General features: G+C 37.7%; 2 protein-coding genes across 2 annotated transcripts; both read right to left on the reverse strand.

The window, feature by feature from the left end:
* Positions 1–3725: 3725 nt before the first annotated feature.
* Positions 3726–6141, reverse strand: LOC148079126 (tripartite motif-containing protein 16-like). Its single transcript, XM_087790602.1, has one exon. The coding sequence runs from the start codon at positions 6139–6141 to the stop codon at positions 4519–4521; it is 1623 nt and encodes a 540-aa protein (XP_087646728.1). The 3' UTR covers positions 3726–4518.
* A 9325-nt stretch (positions 6142–15466) lies between these two features.
* Positions 15467–17734, reverse strand: LOC148079127 (tripartite motif-containing protein 16-like). The gene has a single exon (XM_087790601.1). It carries the CDS (start codon positions 17732–17734, stop codon positions 16106–16108), a length of 1629 nt encoding a protein of 542 aa, XP_087646727.1. The 3' UTR covers positions 15467–16105.
* Positions 17735–17961: the final 227 nt, after the last annotated feature.

The raw sequence follows: 17961 nt of genomic DNA on the forward strand, positions 1-17961 counted from the left end.
ATAGAGTCATGCATCACAACAACACACACGCACATACACACTTTAATCCAACCTCAATAATAGTAATAAATAAAGGACGGGAGTTTAAACTATGTATGGATTATATTCTTACATAATTCATACGATTAATGTTACTCAGAAGAATGTTCTACCTCGCTTTATATACATATACAAATATAGATATATATATATATATATATATATAAACAACTAGAGTAGAAGAGAGATAGAACCTAGTCCTTCACTCCAAAGTAAACTAGTTGGACTCTGACTTCAACGTTCGCCGTGGAAACACCTTCCATCACCGACTCGAAGGTCACATGGACGTGTGTAGCCATTAACTTATCGGTGAACCAGGGTCACATCGGTCAGCTTGATAGTTATTGAGGTATTTTGGTACCTGACTTTGAAAACAGGACTCTGCAATTTCGTTATCTTCAAGTGTTTGCCTATTAGACAGCGTGCGGAGACAGGACGACAAGGTAATGGTGGGAAAGGTCACTGCCCTCCCGCCGACCTTAACTAAAGAATTCCATTAGCGGTTAAAATCAGACGTTCTGTCATGATCTTCTCTTAACCACAGAGCGAGGGTGTGTCGCCTCTCACAGCTGATTAAAGTCCAGCGAGTATTTCTCAGAATCTATGACCTGTGCAGCGTTTTTTTATTTAACGTTTCAAACTTTGATTTTATTTTTAACTGAAATGTTTAACCCTTGTGTTAACTCACCTTGACCCTGAGACAACACAAGGGATACCAAAAACACATTTTGTTTTCGAGCCTTCGGGTCACCTGGACCCTGAGACAACACAAGGGATACCAAAAACACATTTTGTTTTCGAGCCTTCGGGTCACCTGGACCCAGAGAAAACACAAGGGATACCAAAAAAACATTTAGTTTTCGAGCCTTCGGGTCACCTTGACCCGGAGACAACACAAGGGATAACACAATCGCATTCTGTTTTCGAGCCTTCGGGTCACCTAGGACCCAGAGACAACACAAGGGATAACACAAACACATTTTGTTTTCGAGGCTTTGGGTCACCTTGACCCTGAGACAACACAAGGGATACCAGAAACACATTTTGTTTTCGAGCCTTCGGGTCACCTTGACCCTGAGACAACACAAGGGATAACAAATTTTGTTTTCGAGCCTTTGGGTCACCTTGACCCAAAGACAACACAAGGGATGCCATGAACACATTTTGTTTTCGAGCCTTCGGGTCACCTTGACCCTGAGATAACACAAGAGATACCACAAACACATTTTGTTTTCGAGCCTTCGGGTCACCTTGACCCAGAGAAAACACAAGGGATACCAAAAAAACATTCTGTTTTCGAGCCTTCGGGTCACCTTGACCCTGAGATAACTCCGGAACCCGAAAACAAACGTGTTGTGAAGGTCGCTGCCTGCTGCAGCTAATCTGAGACTAGAGTGATCGCATCGAGGATTTGGACCAGCAGGGAAAAATCCACCTTATGCGAGAGCCGCCGCCACTGGTGAGATCAATTCTGTGGAGATGCAGGTGTCACAGTTCCTGAATGGCAGAGACATCGATCTGGATTTCAACAACGTTGGACGCACAAGCTGTTGCGCTGAGATTCACCGACAGCACATACAAGTCTTCACTGCTTGAACAGGACACTCAAAGGATCTGATGTTTTTCCTGGACGTGCATAATCTTGCATGTGTTCACAGGAAAATAAAAGGTGGAGGAGGAGTGGCAGGTGTGGGAGGATAACAAAAGAACATTCTGTAACTAAACAATGAGTTGAGCCTGAGAAACCTGAGACAGTTGTACGTAACAAGACGTTACATAATGTGTTTCATGAAAGTCAAGATAAACCGGTTCTAACAGACTGTGACACTACTGTGTGAGGAGTGACCGTCTCAGAGTCCTGTGAACCCACACACTGAGGACGATCTATTGGTTCTAAAGACGGAGTTACTAAATTGGTGACATCTACTGTTGTAACATGTTAAAGCGTCACATGTCACAAGAATTCTGCTTCTCAAGCTTTTCCCTGTCGGGACATGCATGTGATAAGTTAACTACGATGAAGTGTGATGTTGATGATTGAAACTGACATGCCCGAAATAAACAATATTCATTCATTCATGGTCCCTTGTGTTGTCTCTGGGTCAAGGTGAACGACCTCCACCACTGCATATGGAATTGTTTTCAGGCCTTCAGGTGACCTGACATGAAACAGTGTCATGTTGTTCAGAGGTCAGTAGGTGGCGCCATCAGTTTGAAAATGATCTTTCATTAGAACAGTTGTTCAAAACAAATGAAAATAGTGCAGAGACGCCATCTAGTGGACTCTGAAGATAAAGACACTGTTTCATGAAGCTTCATCAACACATCACTACCATCTAGTGGACTCTGAAGATAAAGACACTGTTTCATGAAGCTTCATCAACACATCACTACCATCTAGTGGACTCTGAAGATAATATAATGACACTGTTTCATGAAGCTTCATCAACACATCACTACCATCTAGTGGACTCTGGAGATAATGACATTGTTTCATGAAGCTTCATCAACACATCACTACCATCTAGTGGACTCTGAAGATAATGACACTGTTTCATGAAGCTTCATCAACACATCACTACCATCTAGTGGACTCTGAAGATAATGACACTGTTTCATGAAGCTTCATCAACACATCATTACCATCTAGTGGACTCTGAAGATAATGACACTGTTTCATGAAGCTTCATCAACACATCATTACCATCTAGTGGACTCTGAAGATAATGACAGTTTCATGAAGCTTCATCAACACATCATTACCATCTAGTGGACTCTGAAGATAATGACACTGTTTCATGAAGCTTCACCAACACATCACTACCATCTAGTGGACTCTGAAGATAATGACACTGTTTCATGAAGCTTCATCAACACATCACTACTGACTGCTCCCTCTACTGTTGGAAGAGTGTAGAGGTGGACGAGGCAGAGTCACAGTTCACAACATCATCCTCTGAACACACCACAGTGTGTTGATCATTCACAGAGAGAATAAGGAACATGAAACGTCATCTGTTTTAAAGCTGTAAATCTTTTTTTAAGACTTGAATTAAATACGTTTTACATTAAAAGGTACATTTTGTACATACACAGTATATATAATGGACAAAATAATGTAATATATTTATCTTCTTAATTAAGACTTATATTCTATATAAAAACATGTTTATATATCAGAACCAGAATTATTATTATTTTAATTGCTAGTGAATTGTTCCACCAACAGTTAAAAAAATAACGTTAAACATAAATAAAAATGTAATTATGTATAAAGTGCAGAAAATGTGCAAATTGGAAAGTATGGACTGTTGCACTAATTTTGTGTTATTTATATTAATTTATTCATTCATCATTAACATGTAATTTTATGTTGTCACCACATAAAATCCACTGTTGTGTTTACAACAATAAAAGTTGTTTTGATTGTGATCTTAGAACGAAGGTGTAAGAAAGTAGATATAAAGATGTTGATGTTATATTGAATAAACGAAAGAATATTGCATTTAGAAAATGTGTTTTTTAATTATTGGAATTAGAATATTGAACTCAATGTGTAATATATATATATAATCTATATATTTATTTATTTAAATTAAATTATTCAAAAAGATAATTCATTGATTTGGATTAACATTTCAATAAGAAAAAAGAATCAATCAATCAATCAATCAATCAATCAAGTTTATTGATAAAACACTTTAAAAACAACAACAGTTGATACAAAGTGTTGAACAATGACATGAAAGTACTAAGAAAGCAGTTAAAAAACACACAATTAAAACAATATCCAATAAAACAAGTCAAAAGCACTAAAAACAGCTCAGAATCTCATGCTGTGTTAAAAGAGAATAAAAGTGTGTTTTAAGACGAGATTTGAGTGAATAAAAATCAATGTTTCTATATGTACATTTTTAAAATACAGCATAACTCAACATAACACTGAATCAGAAGGATCTGGTTTCTCTGATACAAGATATAGAGTTTGTGTTGAACTCATTTTCATCACTTTACTTCTTTGGAGAAAATATTTTTTTCACAAAATAAAATACCTTTCACACTGTAATATTGAATCAAAACAAAATGTACATCAATTCTTCTTCTTTCTGACTCCTCGTGGACGACTGGCTGTGTAAGTGTGTGTATTGTCAAGAATCTGATGATACGTATCACGATACAGAGGCAACCATAACATCCAATGACATACTGTAGTAACCAGGATATATTTGTAGTACTGTGGAGTACTTGAGTAACGACTGCTGCCATCATCACCGGATCATGAAGGTGTTTATTAAAGAAGATTTAAAGAAGACTCGTCACCATCAGGAACAATCCAATCACAGAGGTTCTAATCCAGTCACATGACGTCACTGTGTCTTCACTGCGGCACAAACAACAAACGTTCTCAGAGACGTTCATCCAAACATTGAAGCTTCATGTGATGATGTCACTCCTGGAGACTCACAATCTCACTGTCGTCTACTTCAGCTTCACAAACTCACACGAGGACCAAACGTAGACTCCAGCATGAAGAGGTTGAGTGAAGCTGGTCTGGACTCTGTGGAGGAGAGTCATGGTCTCAGAGACGCTGTAGAAGGACAGAAGACCTGCAGAGTGATCCAGGTACACCCCCACTGTGGAGGGTCCGACACTGGAGACTTTAGTTCTGATGTTGTTGTGTATAAATGAACAACTAGAGTCGTTACAATATAAACACCAAGATTTGTCATTACATCCAAATAAACTTTCATCTCCTGATCTTCTGACGTTCTTGTATGAAACTGCTACTGCAACATCTTCTGTTATCTTCACCTCCCAGTAACAACGTCCAGTCAGAGACTCTTGACTCAAGACCTGAAGAGAGTTATTGAATCTGTCTGGATGATCAGGACGAGGCTGATGTTCTCTCATGTTTGTCACTTTCTTGTTTCCTTCAGACAACATCAACCTTGACTGTGCAGTGTTTGGATCCAGAGTGATGTCCTGTGAGTGTGTGAGGAACTGCTCTCTGGTCTCTAGAAGGAACATCATTGAGATGTCGGTCCACATGTCTCTCAGAAGGTCCAGGACTTGGTCTCTGCAGGCTGACACGGCTGCTGTTACTTTCTCAAAGCGACGGTGAGTTTGCTCAAGGGTCGTGGAGGAGGTCCTGTCTTCACTGACCTCTGAGAGTGAGGTCGTGTCTTCACTGACCTCTGAGAGTGAGGTCCAGTTCTGCAGGAAGATGGTGTCACTGTCGGTGAGTGACAGCTGCTGCAGCTCAGCCTCTTTCTTCTTCAGCTCAGAGATCTCCTGCTCCAGCTGCTCCTGACGTCCTCGGACTCGAGCGTCTTCAGTCTCCTGCAGAGATCTGATCTGCTGCTCCACATCAGACATTCTTCTCTGGAGGATCTGGATCATCTGGACGAGGGTCTCCTGACTGTCCTTCACTGCTTCATCACCAGAGACTCTGATGTTCTTCTGCTCCTGCTGGAGCTGCTTCACTTCCTTCTCTCTCTTCTGGATCTTCTGCTGGATCCTTCCTTGACTCTGATCCAGGTCTTTCTCTCTCTCCCTCCTCTCTGCTGTGGTCGAGACGATGACATGATCTTTGTGTTGGTCCACAGCACAGAGAGAACAGATGAGCTGCTGATCAGAACGACAGAACATCTTCTTCTCCTCCTCGTGTTCAGAGCAGATCATCTCCTGGAGCTGCTTGGACGGCTGGACCAGCTTGTGTCTCCTGAAGGCCGGAGCTTCTCGATGAGGCTGAAGATGTTCCTGACAGTAGGAGACCAGACACACCAGACAGGACTTGAGGGCTTTCATCTTCCTCCCAGTGCAGACGTCACAGGTCACATCTTCAGGTCCAGCAGAGCAGAGGTCCTCAGCTGCTCCAGTCTTCTTCAGCTCCTCCACTAACTCTGCTAACACAGTGTTCTTCTGGAGGACAGGTCTCTCGCTGAAGCTCCGTCTGCACTGAGGACACTCGTAGATGTTCTTGTCCTGCCAGTGACCTTCAACACAGGTCTTACAGTAGTTGTGTCCACATGGAAGAGAGACTGGATCCTTCAGTAGATCCAGACAGATGGAACAAGATCTCAGATCAACTCTAGTCTCCATGTCTCTGCGACTGAAACACTCCCTTCACAGGTGAACTCTTTTATAGTCTCAGTCACATGTCTCTGCCACGATCTGCTCCATCCTGTTGATCCACATATTATCAAACTTCCTGGAAACGACCTGTTGATTCAGGACAAAGACACACCTTGATTCTAACACACACACACACACACAGAAATACTCACATACCTGTGTATCTATATTTCACTAATCAGTCTCAAATTTGCAACATATAGTGATAGTGTAGTAACAAGTATATATGTGTAGTATTGTCCAGTACTTGACTCTAGTGTTGTGATAGTGTAGTAACAAAGATATATATGTAGTATTGTCCAGTACTTGACTCTGGTGTTGTGATAGTGTAGTAACAAGTATATATTTGTAGTATTGTCCAGTACTTGACTCTGGTGTTGTGATAGTGTAGTAACAAGTATATATGTGTAGTATTGTCCAGTACTTGACTCTGGTGTTGTGATAGTGTAGTAACAAGTATATATGTGTAGTATTGTCCATTACTTGGCTATGGTGTTGTGATAGTGTAGTAACAAGGATATATGTCATATATTTTGTGCGAAAGAAATTGAATACAAAAAATGTAAAGTCCATGTAAATTAGATTTAAATATTGTATTATCTCTTTAACAAACTTGCATGAACTTAAAAGGAGACTTTTCAAAAGGCTGTAACTTGATATTTGAGCGTGTATTTAGTCTTAAACCTTCCTTAGATTGAGACGAAGTAAATGAGCATGTTGTAAAAACAAGGGAGTGGTTAGCGAACCACTGTTTTCTGCCTCTAAGTACTGTGTCGACCAATAATGTGAAAAATCATCTCAGTCCAGACACAAATCAGTTTATTTCAATTTTTGTATATTTATTGGAGGAATATATCCACAAATCAAGTTGAATTTTGACGTGCTGCGATGTTTTTCAAAGAAGAATGTACAAGAGGCTCGTAAAAGGATGCAACACTTCAGAGGCTTTGTTTTGATGGAGGTTGTTTCCCAGAACATCAGAGCAACCTTCACCTGCTCCGGTCATACGTCGTTACGTCCGCAGGTTGAAGACGATGCTGAACAAGAGGCGAATTTTCCTTCACTGGTCGAGCTGGAAGTTCTTGTGTAACCCTGGTCCATAACATCTCATGTTGAAACATTTTTTACATTGTATTTTTATGTTTATTGATCTTTTTCTATTTCATTTATTTTAGTTTACTCTGAACTGACACCACAAACAAAAATCTGATTTTGATTAAAAATGTGGATTATTGAAAAATAATAATAAAAAATGGAAATAGATGGATGAATGGAGGGATGGATGGATGGATGGATGGATGGATGGATGGATGGATGGATGGATGGATGGATGGATGGATGGATGGATGGATGGATGGATGGATGGATGGATGGATGGATGGATGGATGGATGGATGGATGGATGGATGGATGGATGGATGGATGGATTCATCGACACATCACTACCATCTAGTGGACTCTGAAGATAATGACACTGTTTCATGAAGCTTCATCAACACATCACTACCATCTAGTGGACTCTGAAGATTATGACACTGTTTCATGAAGCTTTATCAACACATCACTACCATCTAGTGGACTCTGAAGATAATGACACTGTTTTTATGAAGCTTCATCAACACATCACTACCATCTAGTGGACTCTGAAGATATTGACACTGTTTCATGAAGCTTCATCAACACATACTACCATCTAGTGGACTCTGAAGATAATGACACTGTTTTAATGAAGCTTCATCAACAAATCACTACCATCTAGTGGACTCTGAAGATAATGACACTGTTTCATGAAGCTTCATCAACACATCACTACCATCTAGTGGACTCTGAAGATTATGACACTGTTTCATGAAGCTTCATCAACACATACTACCATCTAGTGGACTCTGAAGATAATGACACTGTTTCATGAAGCTTCATCAACACATCACTACCATCTAGTGGACTCTGAAGATAATGACACTGTTTCATGAAGCTTCGTCAACACATCACTACCATCTAGTGGACTCTGAAGATTCTGACACTGTTTCATGAAGCTTTATCAACACATCACTACCATCTAGTGGACTCTGAAGATAATGACACTGTTTTTATGAAGCTTCATCAACACATCACTACCATCTAGTGGACTCTGAAGATATTGACACTGTTTCATGAAGCTTCATCAACACATACTACCATCTAGTGGACTCTGAAGATAATGACACTGTTTCATGAAGCTTCATCAACAAATCACTACCATCTAGTGGACTCTGAAGATAATGACACTGTTTCATGAAGCTTCATCAACAAATCACTACTATCTAGTGGTCTCTGAAGATAATGACACTGTTTCATGAAGCTTCATCAACACATCGCTACCATCTAGTGGACTCTGAAGATAATGACACTGTTTCATGAAGCTTCATCAACACATCACTACCATCTAGTGTACTCTGAAGATAATGATACTGTTTCATGAAGCTTCATCAACACATCACTACCATCTAGTGGACATTGAAGATAATGACACTGTTTCATGAAGCTTCATCAACACATCACTACCATCTAGTGGACTCTGAAGATAATGACACTGTTTTTATGAAGCTTCATCAACACATCACTACCATCTAGTGGACTCTGAAGATATTGACACTGTTTCATGAAGCTTCATCAACACATACTACCATCTAGTGGACTCTGAAGATAATGACACTGTTTCATGAAGCTTCATCAACAAATCACTACCATCTTGTGGACTCTGAAGATAATGACACTGTTTCATGAAGCTTCATCAACAAATCACTACTATCTAGTGGTCTCTGAAGATAATGACACTGTTTCATGAAGCTTCATCAACACATCGCTACCATCTAGTGGACTCTGAAGATAATGACACTGTTTCATGAACCTTCATCAACACATCACTACCATCTAGTGGACTCTAAAGATAATGACACTGTTTCATGAAGCTTCATCAACACATCACTACCATCTAGTGGACATTGAAGATAATGACACTGTTTCATGAAGCTTCATCAACACATCACTACCATCTAGTGGACTCTGAAGATAATGACACTGTTTCATGAAGCTTCATCAACACATCACTACCATCTAGTGGACTCTGAAGATAATGACACTGTTTCATGAAGCTTCATCAACACATCACTACCATCTAGTGGACTCTGAAGATAATGACACTGTTTCATGAAGCTTCATCAACACATCACTACTGACTGCTCCCTCTACTGTTGGAAGAGTGTAGAGGTCGACGAGGCACACGTTCACAACATCACCCTCTGAACACACCACAGTGTGTTGATCATTCACAGAGAGAATAAGGAACATTAGTTCAAACTTGAGTACGGAAGTCAATCAGTGTCAGAATATTTAATGGTTTCATGTTTCAAATGTTGACACTTTGAATTTTATTTTTGAAATGTCGTCTATTTTAAAGCTGTAAATCTTTTTTTAATATTTGAATTGTTAGGGGTTTCTGTGTTCCGATGAACCGACCCCTCCCCAGCCTCGTACGTGGTCGTGGAATGAAGGACAGACACATTGATGAGTTTAAGAAAAATGCTCGTTTAGTGAATTATGCAAAAGTCAGAGACAAACTTACGTGAACACGGGCGCTAGCAAGCAGAGAGATCTATCGCAGACGTCTTCGAATGCCAGAACGCAAAGATCAGACAAAATGGTGGATCTTTATAGTAGAATATTCAGGTTAACGCCTCTAGTCAAATGTGAATGTAGGATTGGTCAGTAACTCTAAACATTTGATCCTAAGATGGCCGTCGCACGTGATCGTAGTGGAAACTTACTGAAAGTTATTGTCCTCTCCAGAGAATCGGTTCCCAGCGAATTGCTGGACTGTTGTGTCTTTCAGTGTAAGTTCTCAAACAGGTTCACACTGACTTCTTGGAATCTGGGATTGTTTAATCTTTCTGTGTGTGTGAGGGTTTGTGACCTCGGCCTTGTGTTGCAGTCAGTGAATGCAATGCAAGAATAAGATTATTTAATATGAATCAAATATGTAAGATTATCAGTTAATCAAGTGACTATTTGAAATGTGTGTTAAATCTAGATGATTGATTACAGTAAAGTTGTCATTTCCTTACATTCCCCCTGATTGCATCATGAACTAATGATGCAATAAAACAAAGACAAGTCTGATTTGAAAATAATGATCGCAAATCTGATTATAAACTAAACATGCTAAACGATCATCCGTATACTGCCACACAAAGATTACATATGGTGAGAAAGCAACAGAGGAAACACAGATTCATTTAATGAAAACAATTATACATTATGAGCATTTCTCTCAAATCACAAAAAAAAGAAAAAATCCCAAAAAAAAATGTAATAATAATAATAATTCCAAATTATGCTATGAATTAAAACTGAAGTAATAGAATGCCAAATCATCAAAAAACATATTCACAATAACTAACTCAAATCTAATAAGTCTATTTTGAAGTAGAGATTTTTATAAAATATATATTGATATGGAGCCAGTATCCACTGCTTTGAAAAACCTCTTTAACGAGGTAAAAAGGAAGCAGCAGCCCCGTTTTCGGCGACTTGGATGTGGGCTCTTCGTGTGAGGTGTTGTTGACGTTCTCCACCGTCAACAGTGCATCATTGAGCTCGTCCTGCAACATAGGAAAGAAGTGAACAGCATTGCATTCTTTAGACAAATGAGAAACAATACATCTTTAAATCATGCTTTTTATTTAGAATTTACTCATACTACTTCATGCAGACAAAATTAACCCCTTCCTATTTACTACCTAAGTCAGAGAGGTAGTAAAACACACAAAAAATGTTTTCTTGAATAACTTTATATCCAAATCTATTGTCAAATTGTTTAATTAATCATAATACTCTTTATATTAACTCTCTTAAATTTATTTATGAATAAATGTATTCAATTATATGACATTATTAGCTAAAATAAATATTCTAAGCTTTGTTTAATCATTATTATTCCTCTTAGATTTGGTTTGAAAGTCTATTGCTAAAGTAAATGGATAAAGTGCAAAAAAGTGACTATGTGCAAACTATTCTGCAGCCGTTTATTTATTCAATTATGTTTTTTCTATATTAGCATTTCTATTGTTGGATTTCCGGACCTAAGTTTAACCAATTAATAAAAGTCTAACTAAGACTTACTTTATGAATAAAAAAATAAAAAAATAAAATAAAATTTAAAAAAAAGTAAAAATCTACTCTATAAAATATTTTTCGATTATAATTATAATGATTCATTCTTTTATTTTTATTTTATTGTCCTTTGTTAGATATAGAACAAATTTTCCATTATTAACCCATTTTTCATCTTTATATTAAAGTTCCCCAAAGAACTGTTAAACTCATTTTATATTTCAAATTGGTATTTATTTTAGGTTTCCTTTGTTTAAGACATCAATCAAATCATTTTGTCATCTGGATGAAAACTAGTAATTTTCAATGCTTATATAATTTAATTCCTTCAATAAATTACACTTGCAAGTCCATATTTTAATTTAGAACCCAACTTTTTTATTTTACATCAATCTCTTGCTCTAGTTCTTTTTTTTTTTTTTTTGATCAACTTAGATTTAAGGTATTCTCTATCTTTAACAAAGGTAATTTAGAGATTGATATGATTCTGAAGTTTCTAAATATATTATTCACTATTTTCTTTCCTGAAGGCATCATTTATTTATTTATTCTTACATTTTCCAGAGTCAATTTCTTTTCCCTGCTTTATATTTTTTGTTAATGTTTATAGTTGCCTTAGAATATTAGAAGTAGCTTTAGAAACATATTTCCATTTCTTATTGAACTTTTTCAATTAATCAATTAAAGTTTTTAATTCCAAGTTTAACTTTTCATATTGTCTATTGTATCATCAGCTGCTATTGATGTAGATAAAAGTATTCTATTTTAATTTATTTAAAAATACATGTTCTTAAAATGATTAATTCGAAAATATGTTTAATCATAACAATATGTTTTCTGTTCTTTGAAATTTCTCCACTGTTTGGACATTTTCCAGCCCATTTGATTGTCCTTTTAAATATATAACACCAATATGTTCCTTCTTTTAGCATTAACTAAAGTCTTATTAGTTTTAGGGAAGTTGTATTTTTCTCAAATCATGATTTCTTGTGTTTGGTAATTTAAACATCTTAACTATTTCACCACATGTCCAAAGAGTAGTTTCCTAAAACTACATTTGTTCATACATATATTTAAAAGTATGCTAGTCAAGTTTTTATCTTTACTCATATTGGCTCATGTTTCTTGTTCACCTTCTAAGAAGGAGATCTTTTGATATATTTAAAAGTCTGCAGTGGACAGTGGCTTCTTATTTCTCCCTCACTGGAGCTTCTCAACACCACCTCTGACAGGATAAGATCAGAAGTTATGAGAAGGTCAGTTATGCATCTATTCAGGTGGTGATGAGGATATTGTGTGTGTGTCATGAGTTGTGTATTCCAAACTTTGATCTGTGGATATCAGTTAAGGTTTGTCATGAGTTTTATTTGAATAAACCTTGAAGTTAGCAGAGAGTTCAAATGATCAGAATGTTTTGACTTCATGGTGAAGAGAGAAACAGAGGCGGAGGTTCGAGCGAATTCTTTCATTCTCTCACACACACAGGGAGCAGTTTGTAACAATGACTCTTTTTTATCTTATTCAATTTAAAATTGAAGACATCATGTGTTTGTTTGTTTATCTCTGAGATCAGTGTGTTATTTGTAAGAATTGTGTGAATGTCTGAGAGTGTTGTGTGAGTTCAAATGTGTTTTCTGAATGTAATAGTTAATTAGATCAGGTGTCAGTCATTCCTCTTTAATTATCTTCCCACAACAGAAATACAGTATCTATTCTAGATGACTATTTTGCTTATTCTTAACTAGTTCTCTTAAATTAATATTCACTTCAAGGAGATTTCCTCTTGGTCTATAGGTGTTTGGTTTATTCAACTAGAGAGAAGAATGTCATATTTATTTCTCAAAGTGTTTCTTTGAATGTATCTCTCAATTAACTATTTTTTCTTTGACCTTTCCTCCTACAATATTTTAGTCTCTATTTTTACCATTTTCACTATTTAAGTCTAATTTCAAAGAACAATATATCATCAATTTCACTCACATCGAGATGGAATGGTTTAGTATAGTATAGTCTAGTCTCTATAGTATATACTTTATTGTCTAGTCTCTATAGTCTAGTTTCTGGAGGTGACAAGTCAGCAGCTCTAGACAGAGTCACTTATAATTAGTTAAAATAAAATTCTGCATCAGTCAACCACAAAAGTTTTGTTTAGTTTTCTTATGGCTGCTTTCATCATAGCTCTGAGTGGAGCAATCAGAGTATGGTTTTCTGGGATTAACTGTTTACTGTTACATTTTAGACTCAGGAAGAAATGTCTCTTACAGGCTAGATTTGTCTGCTTTTTCGTCAAATCACAAACAACTTTGCATTTCTTAATCATGTGTCTCAGGGCCCTAGCTTCTCCACCAGCAACCACAGCAAGAGCAACACGAGGGACAGAAGTGTCAGAGAGCATAGAGAACACCTTGTTTGTTTGTTAGTTCAGCAGCCACACCATCAGGACCACAAAAATGTCACCGCAGACAAGAGTCACGTTTGTGCCATTTGTCTTCATAATCAGGTTCATCATCATCCCAGATATAGTTCATAGTGCAGTGTGGGGGGTCCAAAGGTGGATCATAGGAATGAAGTCTCAAAAGTATTTTCAAGATCAGGGAAATCAGATGTTCAATCATGTTGAACCAGTACAGCTCCTCCCTCTCTGGAGCAGAAGTTCATTCTTGGTGGAGAGTTGTTGAGGTTGAGTTCTTGTTTGAACAGCTCAGAAAAATTGCTTCAATCATAGGTGTCACCAATAGGGAACTGGACCAAAGTTCCTGGACTAAAAGCCAAAAATGCGCCATTGTTTACCAAAATTCTTTGTTTGTTTCCATCCCCTCGTCCTCTTCTCCTGCCACACCCATGCACTCCAGCCAGTGGCCAATAGGGAGCTATGATAGGACCCTAGAACTATCATCAACTATCATCTATGATAGGACCCTAGAACTATCATCAACTATCATCTATGATAGGACCCTAGAACTATCATCATCTCTCATCTTTAAGTCTTTAAGTTGAATCTTAATTAGCTGTATCTGGAGCTCAATAAGAGCATTTTGTTTAACTATTCTATTTATTATGAATTCTCAGTAATCATTGATGTGAGTAACCCACTTATAATAAGATTTACCATTAAGTTAACAACAGAGTAAAGATTCTTCTTTTTCTTCCCTGTCAGGAGCTTTAACTTGTCACCTGTAGTAATAGTTACTTTTCTTTTAAAAAGTGGAGGTCAATAAATGAATAGCACACATTAATAATAATATTAATAATATTAATAATAATGCTAATAATAATAATAGGTAAAGAAGAAATTACCAAAATAAACAATTAAATGAAAATATGAAAGAGGAAGAATCTAAAAATCTAAATTAAGAACTAAAACTTTAATTACAGAATTAAATATGTTTTACATTGAAAGGTACATTTTGTACATACACAGTATATATAATGGACAAAATAATGTAATATATTTATCTTCTTAATTAAGACTTATATTCTATATAAAAACATGTTCATATATCAGAACCAGAATTATTATTATTTCAATTGCTAGTGAATTGTTCCACCAACAGTAAAAAAACAACGTTAAACATAAATAAAAATGTAATTATGTATAAAGTGCAGAAAATGCAAATTGGAAAGTATGGACTGTTGCACTAATTTTGTGTTATTTATATTAATTTATTCATTCATTATTAACATGTAATTTTATTTTGTAACCACATAATATCCACTGTTGTGTTTACAACAATAAAAGTTGTTTTGATTGTGATCTTAGAAAGAGAGGTGTAAGAAAGTAAATATAAAGATGTTGATGTTATATTGAATAAACCAAAGAATATTGCATTTAGAAAATGTGTTTTTGAATTATTGGAATTAGAATATTGAACTCAATGTGTAATATATATATATAATCTATATATTTATATATTTAAATTAAATTATTCAAAAAGATAATTCATTGATTTAGATTAACATTTCAATAAGAAAAAATAATCAATCAATCAATCAATCAAGTTTATTGATAAAACACTTCAGTCGATACAAAGTGTTGTACAATGACATGAAAGTGCTAAGAAAGCAGTTAAAACACACAATTAAAACAATATCCAATAAAACAAGTCAAAAGCACTAAAAACAGCTCAGAGTCTCATGCTGTGTTAAAAGAGAATAAAAGTGTCTTTTAAGATGAGATTTGAGTGAATAAAAATCAATGTTTCTATATGTACATTTTTAAAATACAGCATAACTCAACATAACACTGAATCAGAAGGATCTGGTTTCTCTGATACAAGATATAGAGTTTGTGTTGAACTCATTTTCATCACTTTACTTCTTTGGAGAAAATCTTTTTTTCACAAAATAAAATACCTTTCACACTGTAATATTGAATCAAAACAAAATGTACATCAATTCTTCTTCTTTCTGACTCCTCGTGGACGACTGGCTGTGTAAGTGTGTGTATTGTCAAGAATCTGATGATACGTATCACGATACAGAGGCAACCATAACATCCAATGAGATACTGTAGTAACCAGGATATATTTGTAGTACTGTGGAGTACTTGAGTAACGACTGCTGCCATCATCACCGGATCATGAAGGTGTTTATTAAAGAAGATTTAAAGAAGACTCGTCATCATCAGTAACAATCCAATCACAGAGGTTCTAATCCAGTCACATGACGTCACTGTGTCTTCACTGCGGCACAAACGACAAACGTTCTCAGAGACGTTCATCCAAACATTGAAGCTTCATGTGATGATGTCACTCCTGGAGACTCACAATCTCACTGTCGTCTACTTCAGCTTCACAAACTCACACGAGGATGAAAAATAAACCCAGACTCCAGCATGTAGAGGTTGAGTGAAGCTGGTCTGGACTCTGTGGAGGAGAGTCATGGTCTCAGAGACGCTGTAGAAGGACAGAAGACCTGCAGAGTGATCCAGGTACACCCCCACTGTGGAGGCTCTGACTCTGGAGACTTTAGTTTGGATGGTGTTGTGTATAAATAAACAACCAGAGTCGTCACACCATAAGCTCCAAGATTTGTCATTATTACCAAATAAACTTTCTGTTCCTGATCTGCTGATGTTCTTGTATGAAACTGATACTGCAACATCTTCTGTTATCTTTACCTCCCAGTAACAACGTCCAGTCAGAGACTCTTGACTCAAGACCTGAAGAGAATTATTGAATCTGTTTGGATGATCAGGACGAGGCTGATCTTCTTCCATGTTTGTCACTTTCTTGTTTCCTTCAGACAACATCAACCTTGAGTCTGCAGTGTTTGGATCCAGAGTGATGTCCTGTGAGTGTGTGAGGAACTGCTCTCTGGTCTCTGGAAGGAACATCATGGAGATGTCGGTCCACATGACTCTCAGAAGGTCCAGGACTTGGTCTCTGCAGGCTGACACGGCTGCTGTTACTTCCTCAAAGCGACGGTGAGTTTGCTCAAGGGTCGTGGAGGAGGTTGTGTCTTCACTGACCTCTGAGAGTGAGGTCGTGTCTTCACTGACCTCTGAGAGTGAGGTCCAGTTCTGCAGGAAGATGGTGTCACTGTCGGTGAGTGACAGCTGCTGCAGCTCAGCCTCTTTCTTCTTCAGCTCAGAGATCTCCTGCTCCAGCTGCTCCTGAAGTCCTCGGACTCGAGCGGCTTCAGTCTCCTGCAGAGATCTGATCTGCTGCTCCACATCAGACATTCTTCTCTGGAGGATCTGGATCATCTGGACGAGGGTCTCCTGACTGTCCTTCACTGCTTCATCAGCAGAGACTCTGATGTTCTTCTTCTCCTGCTGGAGCAGCTTCACTTCCTTCTCTCTCTTCTGGATCTTCTGCTGGATCCTTCCTTGACTCTGATCCAGGTCTTTCTCTCTCTCCCTCCTCTCTGCTGTGGTCGAGACGATGTCATGATCTTTGTGTTGGTCCACAGCACAGAGAGAACAGATGAGCTGCTGATCAGAACGACAGAACATCTTCTTCTCCTCCTCGTGTTCAGAGCAGATCATCTCCTGGAGCTGCTTGGACGGCTGGACTAGCTTGTGTCTCTTGAAGGCCGGAGCTTCTCGATGAGGCTGAAGATGTTCCTGACAGTAGGAGACCAGACACACCAGACAGGACTTGAGGGCTTTCCTCTTCCTCCCAGTGCAGGCGTCACAGGTCACATCTTCAGGTCCAGCAGAGCAGAGGTCCTCAGCTGCTCCAGTCTTCTTCAGCTCCTCCACTAACTCTGCTAACACAGTGTTCTTCTGGAGGACAGGTCTCTCGCTGAAGCTCCGTCTGCACTGAGGACACTCGTAGATGTTCTTGTCCTGCCAGTGACCTTCAACACAGGTCTTACAGTAGTTGTGTCCACATGGAAGAGAGACTGGATCCTTCAGTAGTTCCAGACAGATGGAACAAGATCTCAGATCAACTCTAGTCTCCATGTCTCTGCGACTGAAACACTCCCTTCACAGGTGAACTCTTTTATAGTCTCAGTCACATGTCTCTGCTACGATCTGCTCCATCCTGTTGATCCACATATTATCAAACTTCCTGGAAACGACCTGTTGATTCAGGACAAAGACACACCTTGATTCTAACACACACGAACACACACAAATACTCATATACCTGTGTATCTATATTTCACTAATCAGTCTCAAATTTGCAA

The sequence above is a fragment of the Callionymus lyra genome, chromosome 5 (genome assembly GCF_982586985.1).
Source record: "Callionymus lyra chromosome 5, fCalLyr1.hap1.1, whole genome shotgun sequence".
Taxonomy (NCBI): domain Eukaryota; kingdom Metazoa; phylum Chordata; class Actinopteri; order Syngnathiformes; family Callionymidae; genus Callionymus; species Callionymus lyra.